General features: G+C 38.9%; 1 protein-coding gene across 1 annotated transcript; it reads left to right on the forward strand.

Annotated features, from left to right (window-relative positions):
* Window positions 1-10275: 10275 nt before the first annotated feature.
* Window positions 10276-16626, forward strand: LOC128362840 (cathepsin Z-like). Its single transcript, XM_053323689.1, has 7 exons — window positions 10276-10372; window positions 14722-14875; window positions 15140-15303; window positions 15472-15651; window positions 15733-15883; window positions 16039-16201; window positions 16342-16626. The coding sequence occupies exons 1-7, from the start codon at window positions 10276-10278 to the stop codon at window positions 16450-16452; spliced, it is 1020 nt and encodes a 339-aa protein (XP_053179664.1). The 3' UTR covers window positions 16453-16626.
* Window positions 16627-17198: the final 572 nt, after the last annotated feature.

Below are 17198 nucleotides of genomic sequence, written 5' to 3' on the forward strand. Positions count from 1 at the left end.
CGAGGGAAGACGAATTTCTGAGCTGTCACATGCTACGTTAGGGTGCAAAAACAACTCACTGTGTTATCACAAGGGCATTTTGTCATTGACGCATCCAGTACCGGTAGATTTATGGTGGATGAGTTGAGAGAGAGCTATTACCATTGATAATTGATGGCCTGTAGGTGTGTGTGGGTGCATGTGGGCGCAAATGGGATGGCGAATGTGTGAGTGCGTGCATGTTCATGCATGTATATTAGGGGAAGTCAGTACGAGTCTGCCTCTCCACCCTCAACACCCTCCCTCAGCACTAACACCATCCTCACCACCCCCACCCCTGCCTGTCAATGGTATGGGCCTCTGATTGGGGGCCCTGGGCTCAGTCGCCACGGAAACTGCACCAAAGCAAACAAAGGGGTGGAACGGAGCCGAGGGAATACGGTGACACAAAGGGGCTACCTCACAGAGAGGAAGATTTCAGGAGAGACTCACACAAAGCAGAGCAGCCACTGAACAGCGAGCCCGGAGTCGTTTGTCGTTTGTTGTGCTTCTTGCTAACAAAGCTGCATCGCCCAAATCTGCAGTTTGCTGCTGTGCACAAGCCTAGAGATTTCAAATTAATTCCCTGTCTTTCTCTCTTCCCCGCTTTGGAATTTGCTTTATTAACATATGCAAATGACAGCATTGGAGACACGATTAGTTAAATTGCACAAATCTTCTGTGATTTTCCATGCAGTGCATAAATGGAGTCAGTCCAAAGTCATTTCAATTCATCCTCTGCTTATCGCTGTGCATTTTGTCAGTCAAACTGCAGTGGGGAGGACCATAAAATGATAAGGCTTTGATATCGCTTTAATTCCCATTGAAGCATCAGTAGCAAGCAGCATTAGCACCACCAGATGAATTCACATCAGCCATAACAATAACAACAAGACAATAAGGTTATTAAGATTAGCTATTGTTAATAAACAGTAACCCGATTATGGCAAATTAAACTCCAGAAGCCAGGAATCTTATAAAACCCATTAATAAGGGTAAGATGTGGGTTTTAAATGTGTAGCACGCCATTCAAATCAATCAGTATTTCCTAAACCAATGGACCGTAACGTTAACTTTAGAGAAATAGAAGCAGACATGGGGACATACAGGAAGTCATTGTGCTTAAGCAGTGGATTACATTTTCTTAGGGGCCTGTGGTTGGTCTTGTCCACTGAGACTCATTAAGAATGGCCTTGACATTAAGGGCCCTCTCTCTTTCAACCTGTTTGCGACCATGATGCTGAGATCAAACGGAGTGCTATAGGTGAGGGCACTCTCAATGGCCTAAAGCTGGTCATTCATCCTTTTTAAAGACAGGAAATAAGGCTAAATGGAGGCCCGGCTCCTCCTTCTGCCTGCTAAAGAGGCTTCAGAAGCTTCAGAGTTTTTGCAGTAAAGAATTTCAAGTGGCCATGGGCCTTTGAGGGGGAGTGCAGAACCAATAAAACCCAGGATTACTTGTGTCAAAGAAACACACCTGCATTTCATACAATGTCGAGGTCTTTTCCTAATCACTAACTCCAGGCAAGCTGCCTCTTTTCCGACGGAAATTTGACTCAAAACAACTTCTTTTTAGAATATTTTTCACATGTTTTTACTTGTCTAGTATGCATTTTCCAGTGTTTATGCCTGTGTGGTTCAAAGGCAGAATAAAGGCCTTTTGTTTGACACAATCTTTGAATCTGACTTTTCAGCCCAGAAGTCAGCACACTGTGGTTTTTATCCTTCACTTCTGGTATTCTCTGCACATGAAGGAACCGTTACTGCTACAAATAATGCTGTTGTATGAAAGCTGCATTTGTTCCCATGCCCTCATCAGTATCATTTCTCTTTGTTGCCACTGGTTACATGAACAGGTCTGTTGAATGTATAGAAACTGCTTTTGAATTGGGAACAGAGTAACCCAGAGCTATAGTCAGTGTTGTGAAAATTACTGCATTGTTTGTCCAATATGGGTGACTACTACCAATACAGAGGATTGAACAAAGCCACCATTAGAGTGAATAAACTGCAGTTGTTGTATTGTTCAAGTTAGAGAAAGATTGCGGTTAATAAAAAGGAAAATATTAATTTCACTTTTTTTTTTCAGGACATAAATTCCATCCTTCTGCATCAAAGTCAAACACGCTACACACCCATCTGCAGCCCTGGCCTCCAAGCCCTTCATTTCTGCCAAACTACATTAAGGGCACACTACTAAACTTTCTGCATTGGCACTGAGTATTGGCATTGGATGTAAGTAGTAAGGTGCAGCATCATCCATCATGGGCATGATTCCTAGGCATACTGGTCTGGGACTGAGGCCATTTTTATAGTTTGTGCCAATTTTATTATCTTAAAGTTTGACCCTTCACATGCCACAAGTCTGAAGATGTGTTTAGACAGAATACAAAGAGCAACGATTGAATATAAAGTACATGTGTCCATGTGAGTCAAATGTGCAATAAATCATATATTACTGTACAATATTATCATTGGGAATGCTCCACAATACTTCTGTGTTCACAGACAACAATGGTCAGTACTCAGGATGACTATAATAACAGGGCCAGTGTTTGTGTAAAGTCCCTCAAGTAAATAATGCAGCCATGTTGTGAATCAGCCTTCAGCTACACATCCAGTTGTTAAAATGAAAAGGGCTTACAGTATTATTACTTATGGAATAGGATCACAGATTTATCATAACATTTTCAATACATTTTTTTTTACTTTAACTATCAAATTGTCATTGTTTTGTTGGTGGTTATGGGTTTCTGTATTGTAGTATTTTATTTAGTTTTATGTTGACTGTCTTCTACTTCTTTATGTATCGTCTGTCTTTAACATCTCGGGACAATATTGGACCAATTTGTGTCTGCAACCCATAAATAAACCATATTATATCATATTAAAATTATTTCAATTTACCAAACATATCACATTTAATCCCAAACCTGCGTGACACCAATTCATTAACCTAAAGAGAGAGAAAGAGATCACAGTGAGTCTGAGCTGTTACTCAAACACTCACAGGCACACTGTGTACATCTGTTGCCTGATAACATCTGTACATACAGCAAATTGGCTATTTGAGTCAGATGTATACAAATATAGCAAGGTGAAAACTGAGTCTGTATACACCATTACAATAAATTACAGCAAGCCTCATACAGTAAATGTTATCCTTTTTCAATTGAATGAAATGTGTACCTGTACAATATTGAAATCCAGGATTATACAGTATGTGTGGAAGTCCAACATAATATTCAAACAAAATCTATTTAAGGACAACCAGTGCAGAACAGATCTAATCCACCAGACCAGTGATACATTTTTTAATTAAAGCTATAATTGGTTGAAGCTTAAACTTATAACACAGACTTGCTTCTATCCAGCAGTATCTCCTACAGGACTTCCTACAGCCGTATACAGAGCAGTATCAGTATCCAGTATCTGGCCTCGGGGCTCAACAATAAGAGGAGCTGTACAGCCCTCATCGCTCAGTCACCCTCACTCTATCCTTCTATCTCACTCTGTTTTTCCCTCTCGCTCTCTCTTGCTGTGACAGCTGTGTGATTGATACCTATGGTGCTGGGTGATATGCTGTTTCTAATTTTAGCCTCGCTCACTTGGGGACTCTCACAGCAACAGGTAAATTGGACACCGAAGCCAGAGTCCATCTGTACCGTAAATAGGCACTGATAAATTATTTTCCATGACAGCCATAGATATGAATGATGTAGCATGTTATGCACCAAATTGCACACACAATCTATAAGGCCAGTTTATTTATGTAGCTACAGTAAGTGCTTGGGTTTGTGTGCACACTTGCAGCACATTGGTCACCATTCATGTGTAGGCCTGAGAGTGGATCCAGGTGAGGACACAATTTCCAGCAGCAATTAGGAGAGAAAAAATATCATAAAAGCATTTCTGGGAAGCAGATATTATCCTGAATGGGGGGACATAAGATTAGCCTAATGCTCAGTGCTCAAAGCTGGAGTATGAAGCTCTTGTTGTTAACATAAAACAATAACCTTGTCATAGAGTTAAGATGTTGAATGTCCAAATTATACTAGCATAAGTATCCATAAAATTGGTGGGTGATCTTTTACCAACCATAGATGATTAGATTGGATGATGATGGCTGGAAGTTTTATGTTGATGTGTCATATTACATGTAAAGTTGTTGGGCAGTTTTTAACATATGTCTTTAAATGTATTGCAATATGTTGTTTATATTGTATTTATAGTATAGTTTACAGTGTTTTTATAATGTTTTGTGAAGAAAGTCTGTGTTCTGTGTTTACCTGGCTGTGAGACAAATTTGACAATTGAAAGTTAAGCCAGTTAGCAAATGTGCTGACCTGTCAAAATCATTAATAGTTGGAAAGTGTTAATGCCATGTATATTATAAGTCATATTTTTTAAATTACCATATGTTTCTTTGGCTCTGATCAAGTTGGTTTCTCCTCTAGCCCTTCTCAAATGTTTTCACACTGCAACAAAAAAACGTGTTGTTTCTCCATTATTTGATTAATAAACATTATTCCATGACATCATCACTCCTGATAGTGAATTGTACTACAAATAACACAATCAATGCAGAGAGCTTTGAATTTCAGTTTCTGCACTGAAGTAAACAATCAATATCAAGGGTTTCTTTTCTTTTTGGCTCCAGTTATGTTTTCACAAAAGAGATGGTAGGAAATCAAACCAGGAGGGAGTTGGGTTAGTTTTTGATATCCCAAGAGCAAAAAAAAAGCATTGTGCCAAAAAAAAAAGGAAAGAAAGGAAAAAAAAACCTTCATGTAACACGTGAAATATTTATATCTTTAAAAACATTGCCTGCAGAGAAAGATGACCTCAAATTAAAATCACAGGGACGCAAAGTTGTACATTCCTGAGTTTTTCTTTCTTTCACAATTCATTGTCTAAAAATGTAATTGTTTTGAGAACAGACTTTTACTTTTCTTTTTCTTTTTTTCTTTTTTTTCAGTCTAGTCTATGTCACATAACCAGGAGGAAAGTGGGTCATTTTTATCATTTGAATCTCATAAAGTAACCAGGCCAGCAATCTACCAGGTACATGTAGGTCAGAGTCCATCATGGCTCCCGAGTGGTTTCTGACCGCAGCTTTCCCTCGACTGTCACTCGTGATTAATCTGCTAATGTCCACATGCAAATTCTCTAAATAGGCCTCCTCAGTGTGACTGTACAACTAATGGGTGTCAGCGGAGACTGTTTAGCCATGTCATGCATATGTATGAGCTTGTATATTTAGCAGCCAAGTTGCTTTTGATCACCGTGTGGAGAATGAGTGGGCTGAGATGAATGGTGGTCCAAAGCTGGGGCACATTAGCAGCTGACCACCTGCCTTTCAGTCCAAGAAGAAATAACAGATGGGCCAAACAGACTGCAGCACACTGTTACCACAACATAAAGTAGAGATGCAGATAGTTGAATGTATCATAAAGTGAGCGGGGGGTCTTTACTATACTCCAGAACACAGTATAGTATGGTCTGACATTCATTGGAGGAAAAGATACGTTTTTGTTTTGTTACAGCTATATGTAATATTTCACAACTATATGTCACTACAACATGATTTTGTTTAGAAGAAAAATGTAATAATATTAAAATGTTCAAAATTGAAAATATGATCATTCACTTAAGACATGCAGTCTCAGTCATTTCTAATGCTGTATCAGTTACTCAAATGGATACTGAATTCAACACAACAGTGTTTGGTTTGGGGTACGGTAATGGTTCATTTAAAAATGCCTGAGACTGACAAAAATTAAAATTAAAAAAGCTATAGCATTGGTCATATTGTAAAAAGCCTAAAGTCTAGAATAAGTGGTGCACTGGACTACAGGGTTAGGATGCTGACCATGAATGTCACAGGTGAACATCTGGCCAGAAAGCTTTGTTACATATCCTTCAAAATGTGTCTTTCCTCATTTCCTGTCTTCTCTCTCTACTCTATTTTATCAAATAAAGGCATAAAAAATCAAAAGTTCTGGAAAATAAAAGATCAATCTTGTTATAGTGCATACAAGCTATAATAAGGAAGATTTTGAGGAGAATGGTCATGATGGTCATGAGGATAGAAGAGGTCAGCAAAGTACATGACTCTGCCACAGACGACTTCACTTCCACTTTCCTTTTTTCTTGGTTCCTTTGAACTGTAACCACAGAGATTCCCAAACGTTAACTAAGTAGTTGTTTTAGCTCAAACCACAATACTTCCCTAATATTATTCAAGTAGAAGAAAGCCTGACAATAATCATAGCAGTGGTCAATTTAAAAAAACAAAACGAAAAAAAGAAAAGAAAATAAAAAAAAAACATCAGTAACACTCAAAATTATTTTGAAAGGCATTAACAAAGTGTGATCCTGCCCTATGGGGCATCAGAGGAGAGATTGCTCATTTAGCCTGGGTCATTTTGGGAGGCAATTTAAACTGACCTAGATTGTCAAATTTGAGGTAATTGTTGTAACAAGTATAATAAATTGCTTAGTTTTTTAATTATTTTTAGACCATTATTGAAAGAAGGGAGATGACAGGAAAGTAGGTGAGAGAGGTAGACAATGATGCTGTTCATGTTTTAACTACCTGTCTGTCAGGTAAGCCTCAGAAAAAATGCTTCATTTGTCAGAATGTGGTTGATGGACATTACTGTTGCATGCAGCAAAGACTACAGAGCTAATCTTTGCTTGAAAAAGCTGAAAACAGTGGTGTATCGTCAATTTGTGAATGTCTGTCCATGATGTTCTCGAGCGAGTTTGATTGATGCACCTTAATTCAGTTTGTATTATAAATTAAATTAGTACAGCACAATAATGCTTTAAATGTACCAACTACCCAAATTGTGTTCTAAAATACATATTTAATGGTATTATGGATTTGGGATGCACTGTTGTTTTTAGTATCAAAGTATCAGTTTTTTGTTTCTTCAAGAGATCTAACATGAAAGAACAGAATCATTTTCAACATGAATGCATCTACATATTCACTAGCTTCAAATTAAAATTCAGCACAAATTATCCATGCTTCTTTTCAAATTTCCCAAAACAAATAAACGTAAGTGTTTCTGGGGATGCTGGGACACATCTGGTGCTGCTGTGTGTCTGCTGTGGATATTTAGCGGTTTGTACCAATCAAGAAATCTTTCGATTAGAACTAGAAAATTGCTTCTGTCAAGACCACTCAACAGGGGGAGATAGGTCTTGCTTGAATTGGGTCTCAATTTGAAAAAAAGAGGAGCAATCTAATGTGGCATCTCAATAACATGAAAAAAAGGAAGGGTATATCATGGTGCCAGGGGACTTTGGATTTTGTATATCCTTGTCCTGAATACAGACACCTTAATGTACTTAATGACCTTTATGCATGAATGTGTGGAACTATCCTTTGTAGTCCCACCGCTCTTGATCACGTCAATCAAGATTGCCAGTAGCCACTGGAAATTTGGATTTACAAAATACAATCAAAGCTCATTAAACCATTTTGGGTAAAACTCATTATCACAGCACTGTGAATGTAGCCTGCACATGCTCCAATTAGGCTCTCTAAATGTTTAATAAGCACAATCAATGTGCAGAATGAAGTCTGCCACATGGGGCTTCAAACTGAGTTGTAGAAACTGTAACTCACTCTGTGGGTTACCTTTACCTTATGGAGAAAAAAAAACATCCTTTGTAAAGGACTCAGGCATTCCTTTTGTAACCATTTTAATGGCCAATGCCTTCTGGTCAAGAGGTGGTCGCTGAATGGACTAATTCTGCAGGATTAGTCCGCTGTGGTGGTGATCCAGCCAGCCAAACAAATGTGACCTTACGGTGCAGAATCTGTGCATGCAGAACTATACGTTGACTCCATGGGAGGGGGCAGTTCAGTCAGGGGATTAGTGGGAATCAACCATTCAGGCATAGCCCACCAATTTGAGATTTCTTTTTTTGACTTTGAAAGACTTGTTTAACAAAAATCACATCGCAGAAGGGGGGATCTGGTGGCACAACAAGCGAAATACCAGCCAAAGAACAAAAGAGGAAATTCCGTCCAAGGTAAGCCTATAGGCAGGAGAGATAAGTAAACTCATAACGTCTCCCATTTGTGCTCCAGGGATGTGATTTCGGTTTCCAAGAGCCTAAAAGAGAGTGCTGGGGGATAAAACCAGAGAGAAGTGGACATGCTAGAGCTGGAATACACAAAACACAGGCTTCACATGTGTCAGATGACCCTTTGTTCCCAACAGGGCTCAGTTCTGCAGCAGTGCACAGGCAGATAAACAGTAAATGTTCCAGGGGATGGCCTGCTCTACTGGCTTAAGTAGCATATGACAGATTATATTTAAGGAAAGATAATATGTAGAGACACATAACTCAAGTGTAAAGAATACCCATTAATGCAGTCACTGACTAATATATTGTAACATGGGAGTGATCCAGCCTGTTGGTGAAAGTCTTTAGATTTACTGGTGTACACACAGCAGAAAAAAGTGCTTCCTTTGTTCATGCATTTTACATTTCTTGCAGAAACTACAATGTTTTGTAGGGTTTTTTAGGTGCTTGAATGAAAAGATGAGGATAGTGAGTGAATTACTGAAGAGAATGACACTACATTGATTTTGAAAACTCCACCTGGTGCATGAGTGCACACTGTATTTCTCTTCTGCAGGGATCTGTACAACTGAACAGAGCAAACTGTGATTTCCCTAAGCAGGGTGCATTGCAAAAAAAGTGTTTAAATGTAAACAAACCAATCAACCAATCAATAAACACAGCAAGCCCAGAGGTGCTGCTGTGCGACTAATAAACAGAACAACAATGAGGGCGATAGCTTGAACAGAAAAGAGCACCACTGACTGAATCTCAAACATCATTAACAGAAAATCCACAGGAAGACATCACAGTGCTGCTCTGACTGTTTGATGGATAACAAATCTCTGGGTAGAAGCACCACAGCAAGAGCTTGAAAGATATGAGGATGTCAAGAGAAAAACCTAATTTCCCATCAGCTCTCCATATCCAAGATTTCTTTCCAAAACACTGGTCTGCATATCCTTTTTTAATTAGCTTCATAGCGTATATTACTGAAGCATTCAGATGCCTCCACTAATGCACAATATGCTGAATGTTTAAAGGGGGTGTATCATGCACATTTACAGATCTATATTTTTACTCTGGGGCTCTACTGGAATATCTTAGCATGATTTACAGTTAAAAAATCTCTCCATTTAACTTGTACTGTGCCTTTACACAGCACCTCAGTTCAGCCTCTGTCTGAAACAGGCTGTTGTAGCTCCCCTATTTTTTTAAGGCCCTCCTCCTGACACGCTCTGATTGGTCACCTGTTGGCACTGCATCGCTGCCGGCGCCAACAAACTATGCAACATGTAGTAGCAAGACTACATTTTCTTCTTCTTTACTCGAAGTGTCAACTTCTGAAATACATTTGTACATATTAAATCTGAAGTAGTAGAGTGGACAATGCAAACAAACACATGGAAAAACCTTTGTAACAAAGGCTAATATTCAGCAAAGTACAAAAGAATTGAAGGGCAGTGAGTATTTCTATATACAGACACCATATTTAACAGGTACACTTTGCACACTGGGATGTGAATGGACAAATTTAACAGTAACCAGCAGCTAGTCTGCTTGAGGTCTGATATGGACTATCACAAGGAAGAATTTTCAATTTGGCCTGGGGACTTTCTTCAGGACCAATTTTTACACACTCATCCACTGATATGAAATGAACACATGAAAAAGCCCTAAAGCTCACAAATTAACACATTGTATTGCATTTGTTTAATATGTCTAGAAGTCCGAATTGTAAAAATGACCATTTTTGTACACTATGTATGTACATTAGTATATTAGTAAGTATGATAGTAATGTATGACACGGTCTCTCTGCAGATGTTCTACTTTTATTTTAGTAACCATCCTGTTACTGTTATCCTGTTAATTATTTCTGACTATATTGATACATTTCATTCAGCATCAGTATCTTCACTCTTCCTATCTGCATGACCTTTTTTATCCCCCTTGCTTCTCATGAACCACAGGGGCTGTTAACAGTATCGGCTTTATGACATGACTGGTAAAGATCACCTTTGAGCCCCCATTCTTCAGGTTTAAGTCCTCTGACCATATACTAATGCTCTCTCTATTAAAAACCATTTATGACTGCAATGACTGAAATGTGCTTAACAAGTCTGTCATCGCCACAGCTTTGTTAGTATCACTTGAGCCAATCGAATGTGAAATGGCTTGCTGGGTGACGAAACCCCCGACAGGGAACTTTGAGGCTGAGGGATTTGGTCTGGGTGGACAGGTGGTTCCACTGGAGAGGCAGGAGCTCGGTACGAAGCCTTTGAAATCTTCTCAACTGGAAAATGTGGCTGGTTTTTAGACGACAAGAGGTCTACACTAATGACCAAGTCATTTAATCTAGTGTAGGGTCTTAAAATCTTTTTGTAGAAATAGTGAAACATCATGCAACATCATGAAATCAACTTCTGTTTAAGAATATTCAATTTCAATGAAACCGTATTGTATGGCTTATTTTAAACAATATCACCTTGAAGTAAGTTTAAATGCAATGAGGAAAATTGCTTGAATGTTAAAATTATGAAATCTGTTGGATATATTTTGCATAATACATTTGCTGAGATTAAGGTCAAGTCGGCACCTTGAAAATTGAGAGTTACACTTGATGACATGATAGTTTCACTTAATGTTGTGTACTCTGTTTCATGACGGTCTACTGCTGATGCAAAACACATTAATCAATTAAATTGCTCAAGTAGAAATGGTTTATCTGCCAGTGTAGAGCAATGTGGACTTTTTATTTTTAAATTTATGTTTTTCCTGTAAACTGTTATCTGCAGCCATTTATCATTTAAACAGCTGTTCATGTTTGTTGATCTTTGCTCTTTGTAGTGCAGCTTGGGACAGTAAATACACGTCATGTTATTTCACCTAAAATATGACTTTCAAAGTTACAGTTTCAAGTCCACTTAGTTGCTGTGCTGGAGTTTCAAATCATATTCACATACACACTCATATACTGATGGCAGGAGTTGCCACGCAGGGTGCCAACTGCTCATCAGGAAGAACCAGCTATACACACACATTCACACACTGCTGGTGCAGCCATCTGGAGCAATTTGGGGTTAAGTATCTTGCCCAAGTACACTTCAACATGTGGATTGAAGGAGCCAGAAATCAAACCACCATCTTCCGATTAGTGGGCGACCTGCTCTGCCTCCTGAACCACGATAATCAATTACGCATTTCATCAATTATTGACTGTATTTAAGTGCACACAGCAAAACTTGTTTCTCTTGAGCTTTATGTCACTTTTCCTCCAAAGTCTCTAAAGCAGGGGAAGGAATGCTTTGTTTTTCCTTTGCTTATATACACAATTTATGAAACACAGATACAAAATAAAGATAAAATGAGTACACCCACAAAGTATCTATTACACTGAACAGAAATAAGCTGCCAATGTGTATTCAATATGACTGTAAAACATACACAAAAGAAATGTTGGCAAAAAACAGCTGTTTCCAGTTGAAATTTGAACAACAACACAGGCACGCCACAGCGGGGGCACAACATGAACATGATGCAGCTTTATCCGAGGTAAAGTTACACTACAGTATGATTTAACCACAAAGAAAACAAGAGTTATATTCCAACAATGATTAATAAGTGTGTGTTATGGTGAGAGACATTAGCCACTGTAACATGAGGAAACAGGATTTTTTCATTTCATTGGCATTCTGACCTTAAAAGTCGGGGTTGTGCATGTTTCTTCTCTGTCAATACAGCATATTAAAAGATTGATTTAAGGTGGTTGCATAAACCTGCCTTTGGCTGCTCTGTCCAGTTATCTGACTTTCACTCCTTCATGACAGTTGACAGGTGAGTGGAGAATATGTGGGGGCGAGGTATCTTCCTGAGTAAATGTCAGAGAAACTCAACTGACCTCTAAGATTCACAGGGATCACTGAACACGGATATTATCTTTTCCACATGCACACACAGACATACTTATGTGTTCATGTAGCCACACATCCCACACACAACATGCTCTCACATACACAAATCAATCACCTGGCTTGCAAGCTCACTAATGATGTTGTTGACTTTAATGAGGATGGGGACATGCTCGTGAAGGCAGCTAACGATGCTAATCATGGAGATATCACACTGATGGCCCCGTAACAAGCCATCATGTCAGTGAATGAGTCATAGATGCTTATGACGTGCTTTCTACGTGTACCCATGTGGAGCATTTCCTGATTCAACTGCAAGCAACAGCGGGAAAAAAACCCCAAAAAAACAAAAAAAACTAACAAACACCATCTGCAACATGTGGAGGATTAAAGGGTTAATTATGGCCTGAAATTGGTGTTAAAGAGCACTGAGAAAAACAACAACCATTTATCTCAAATAGCTGAAATTCTTGCAGATTAAAATAAAAATAAAAATTTCACAAGCAGCTTTAGCTGTCTGGCCACACAGTGTTTCTTATTTTTTTTGAAAGAGCCTGAAAACTAAAAAACAATCAAATCAACTTAAGAAGAGAAATAACGTTTTTAATCTCATCCAACAGATGTGTGTTACACATCAAAGGAAAGATACACTACACGGTCAAAAGAATGTGGATACCCAAACAACACCAGTACATGAAACCCATATGTGATTGTTGACCATCTCATTCCAAAACCACAGGCATTAATATGCTGCAATAACAGACTCCACTCTTCTGGGAAGGCTTTCCGCAAGATTTTGGGACCTGGCTGCAGGGATTTGCTCCCATTCAGCCACAAGTGCATTAGTGAGGTCAGCCACTGATGTTGGGCGATAAGGCCTGACTCGTAGTCAGCATTCTGGTTTACCCAAAAGTGAAAGAATCTGCCCTCAACTCAACACTTCTTGGATGAAGTTAAGGGAGGGACATTCAAGTCCCTGCTGTGTGTTGTTGGAGTTTGAAGCAAACTGTTGTTTTATATATTGTTGTATTAATATTTCTCTTAATTGGAGCTAAGGGTCCTACACATCAAAGCATGAAAAACTCATGCTCAGAGAAAGTGTACACAAGTATGTGGATTGGAATACATAAAGTGAAGTGTTGCTTTATCATGGTGATAAGAAAAAGAGCAACGACCTGTCAATGATGGTGGATAACTTGATTTATTGTTTTAACTGGAAAAAATCAGAGAGAGAAAAAGATAGGAAAACCATACATTTATATATGAGAAGAGAGAACGGTGTTAATTGGAAACGAGTCAAACTTATTGGCATTGCAGACGTTGGTTTCCAGCTCACTGGCAGCCTTAAATATCATTTACCATCCTCCAGCTGATTGCAAATGTGGGATCTGATTTCCTTTCTATATCTAAATATTAATAGTCTCCATTACAGGAAAATTACTTTCATCTCCGACTCACATGGAGGGATTAGATTTTAATCAACGCATTAAATATGACTTTCTATTCCTGCAGATGGGAGAGGATGGCAGGCAGTCAATTAGTATCATGCTCTGTTTGCAGTCTCACAGTGAAGCCTGATAAAGTCTTTGTTATCAGAGGCTGTAAGAGCATAAACAAAAAGAAACACGTGGAAATGAAGAAGTATAATCATTAACATCTGTCAAGGATCAGCGCATCAGTACAACTTTAAAACTGCTTTTGAAAAGATACTTAAGATATTTAGTACTATTAATCTTAAATCCTGAACAGAAAACTGAATATATGAAGTGTTTATGTGGATCACCGACTCACACAAGTGAACATTTAAACTGCCAACGTGATGAGAAGCTCAATCTTCAATCACAGCTGCTCTGAAATATCAATATCCTCAGAATGATACTAAACTGAAGTCAATCTGTTGTACTCCTGGCAGCCATTGTTATGTTAGTAATCAAATGGGAAAGATGCACTGAGGTATTTTGGCCAAGATAAATCCACCACACATCTTGTCTTAAAAAATATCAGTGTTCACTCTACCTCACTTCAATTTCCATAATTCCTTACTGCTTTACAGCAGCTATAAAAAGATAACGTGCAATACATAAATGCATACAAATACAGGTCATGACGCCCAATAAACGTTAATATTCAAATTCAAACACAGACCATAATAAAAAGAAAAGAAAAACCTTGAAAAAAACAATGTTGCAAAATAATAGCACAATATACAGTTGTTCTTTTTAATTTGTTACCTTTAGTTTTAGGCAGTTTCATCTTTGTCTTACAGGTAAAAACTGTATTTCTGAAACTCTTAACTAAAGGGCTGTCAATAATACACCTGTTGGTCAGATGACATGTAAATGCTGCTCTTTATATCCAATGATCCAAAACAAAAAAATTAAGTTGTTAATCCTGAATAAGATCAATTATTTATTTCACACATTTACACATTAAAATATTAAGCACACAATTAAACGTTCCTTTAAATTCAAATTTGGTAAAGCAAGATGAGCTTAAATGACATTCAACACCTGCAATTAAGTGTTAAGTATAATTAAAAGTCAAACGTACTTTAACTGATCTGAGCCCAACAAATGTCTGCACTGAACAGCAGCAACAACCAGGTGGTAGCCCAGGTGAGATCAATAAAGTCTGATTGGCTCGACAGGCAGATGATTAGCTCTCTGTTGATTGGTCTGTTTGGGGTATTTATTCCTCAACAAAATCAGTTTGTAGTCAGTTGGTTGATCTGCTGTGGTTCAACATGCAGTTTGTAATTTTTATTTGCGCGCTCATTACGCCTGCTGTTTTAGCCCGACACTTTGTAAGTGAGAGGCCAACTTGTTATGTGCCAGTGCCCAGGAAGCCTGACTTTGGAGTGAAGTGAGTTGTCTACTTGAGTTTATTTCTCTAGCACTTAATTTCTTAAACACATATGGTTGTATATCCTGTTTATCTATCACAGCCAGGCAGTTAAGTTATCCAAGTTGTATGGTCTCTTCTTTTTTTAGTGTTCATTCCTACTTAAGTTGACTCAGAACAAAATGTTTTTGCCTCAACTACAATTCATGAGCACAAATCTTACTGTGGCATACAGATGGTTGAGATTGAGGTCAGCAATTGTGAGTGATTAAGAACATCTTTCAGAACCAGCGCTCGTCCTCATGAGTTCCTGAATCTTGCTGTACTCCCGAAGACCTGGGACTGGAGGAATGTGAATGGCGTCAACTATGCCAGTACAACTCGTAACCAGCATATCCCTCAGTACTGCGGCTCCTGCTGGGCTCATGGCAGTACGAGTGCTATGGCAGGTTAGATTTCCCCTGATACAACTTGTGTTCAGGTCTCCACTCATTCATCAGGACTAGTCTGCAAACTAAATCTTGACAAAGTCACAGATGGAAAGCTCAGAGATCCAAATCACTTGAGCTGAGATTTTCCAGAACAAACATTGTGGGTTACTTGTCTCTGTTGTGTAGATCGCATCAACATCAAGAGGAAGGGAGTGTGGCCATCTGCTTATTTGTCTGTCCAGCACGTGGTTGACTGTGCTGATTCTGGCACTTGTCACGGAGGGGACCATGGAGGGGTGTGGGAGTATGCCCACAATCATGGCATCCCTGATGAGACATGCAATAACTATCAGGCCATCGATCAGAGTAAGAACTCACAAGTTGTGGTTCATGATTGATCTTTCTGTTTTAGAGTGTGTGTATATAAACTTGTTTCCTTTTTTCCAGAATGCAAACCATTCAATGCATGTGGGACTTGCACAACTTTTGGGAAGTGCAGCACTGTGAAGAACTACAATTTGTGGAAAGTGGGTGACTTTGGAGCTATTAGTGGACGGGATGATATGAAGGCAGAAATCTTCACTGGAGGACCAATCAGGTTTTATGGAACTTAACATTTTAATGGCAAAATTTCAATACTGCACTATAAATTTGGAGTGAGACTGGCCAGTCAAACTTCTACCAGTGCAAGACCACTTGGTTCCCAAATTTCAGTAGCTTCTGCTTAACTTTCTAATTTTCATCTGCCCTCAGCTGTGGAATCATGGCTACAGATAAACTGGATGCGTACTCCGGAGGACTGTACTCAGAATATGTTGAGTCCCCTGCCATCAACCACATTGTGTCAGTAGCAGGCTGGGGAGTAGAAAATGGCACTGAATACTGGATTGTGCGTAACTCCTGGGGAGAGCCATGGGTGAGTCATCGTAATAGTAACAGCCTCAGTTCTGACATGGCTCTGTAACTTTAAAATCATTTAAAAATTGGATGTTTAAAATGAAATTCAGTTTGAGCTCCCTTCATAATCCAACTGACCTGAAGACTTTTCTCCCTCAGGGTGAGAGGGGCTGGCTCAAGATTGTTACAAGTGCCTACCAAGATGGTGGAAGCAAATACAATCTTGCTTTGGAGGAAGATTGCATGTATGGAGACATGATTGTGGCCTAAAGCCCATGTCCCATTTACATGGGACCCTACCTGCATGTTGACTCTCTGCTACCATTGTAACAAAAGATGTTTTTGTATTGTGCATCTTGATTCTGTTTTCCCTAGATGGCATCTGTCCTTGTTCCAGTACTGATACTGCCTTCAAATTTGTACCAAAAGTTATTAAGTGGAACTCATGGTCAGTTGTGCTCAAATCAGTTAAATAAATCTGTTTTTGCAACCTTCAAGAATTGTGGTGGGAATTTTTGCTGTCAAGCTGCTGAATGTAATCCATCAGATCATCAAGATTGTTCTGGCAGAATAAATCTGGAATGCAAAAGACAGCACATGATGTTGGATAGCTTCTGGTACTGCGTAACAAAGGTTTCTGAAGTGCAAAAATTCTACTCTCCCAAAGGAGTAGCTGAAAAATGCATCTTAAGTGCACCTGTTATAAGGGCCAAAGGTTCACATTTGCCTTGCTACTTTTGCAGCAGTCCACCAAAGGAATCCATTTGCTGTGTAGCATTTTAATGTAACCTATTAGGGTGGACAAAATATTCAAAATGATGCACTCAGTACATCACCACCCACTACTCTGACAATGTCAACAAAAGCTAAAATGTACAACCTTTTAATAAAAGGAGTTGGCAGACTTGTATAAGTGTGCTCAGTGAACATGCACTCTTCTGCAAATCACTTATATTCATTTGAAAAGGACTAGGAAAGACATGGCTACAGAAGGATACTGTGTTTACATGGGGATT

This window comes from Scomber japonicus, chromosome 8 (genome assembly GCF_027409825.1).
Source record: "Scomber japonicus isolate fScoJap1 chromosome 8, fScoJap1.pri, whole genome shotgun sequence".
Classification (NCBI taxonomy): domain Eukaryota; kingdom Metazoa; phylum Chordata; class Actinopteri; order Scombriformes; family Scombridae; genus Scomber; species Scomber japonicus.

What these genes read in the sequence shown, in the direction of transcription:
- LOC128362840 (XM_053323689.1), top strand. Translation starts at nt 10,276, where the DNA reads ATGGCTTGCTGGGTGACGAAACCCCCGACAGGGAACTTTGAGGCTGAG. An exon ending in CAGTACGAGTGCTATGGCAG is followed by an intron (nt 15,304 to 15,471) that starts GTTAGATTTCCC and finishes TCTGTTGTGTAG; the next exon opens with ATCGCATCAACATCAAGAGG. An exon ending in CTATCAGGCCATCGATCAGA is followed by an intron (nt 15,652 to 15,732) that starts GTAAGAACTCAC and finishes CCTTTTTTCCAG; the next exon opens with AATGCAAACCATTCAATGCA.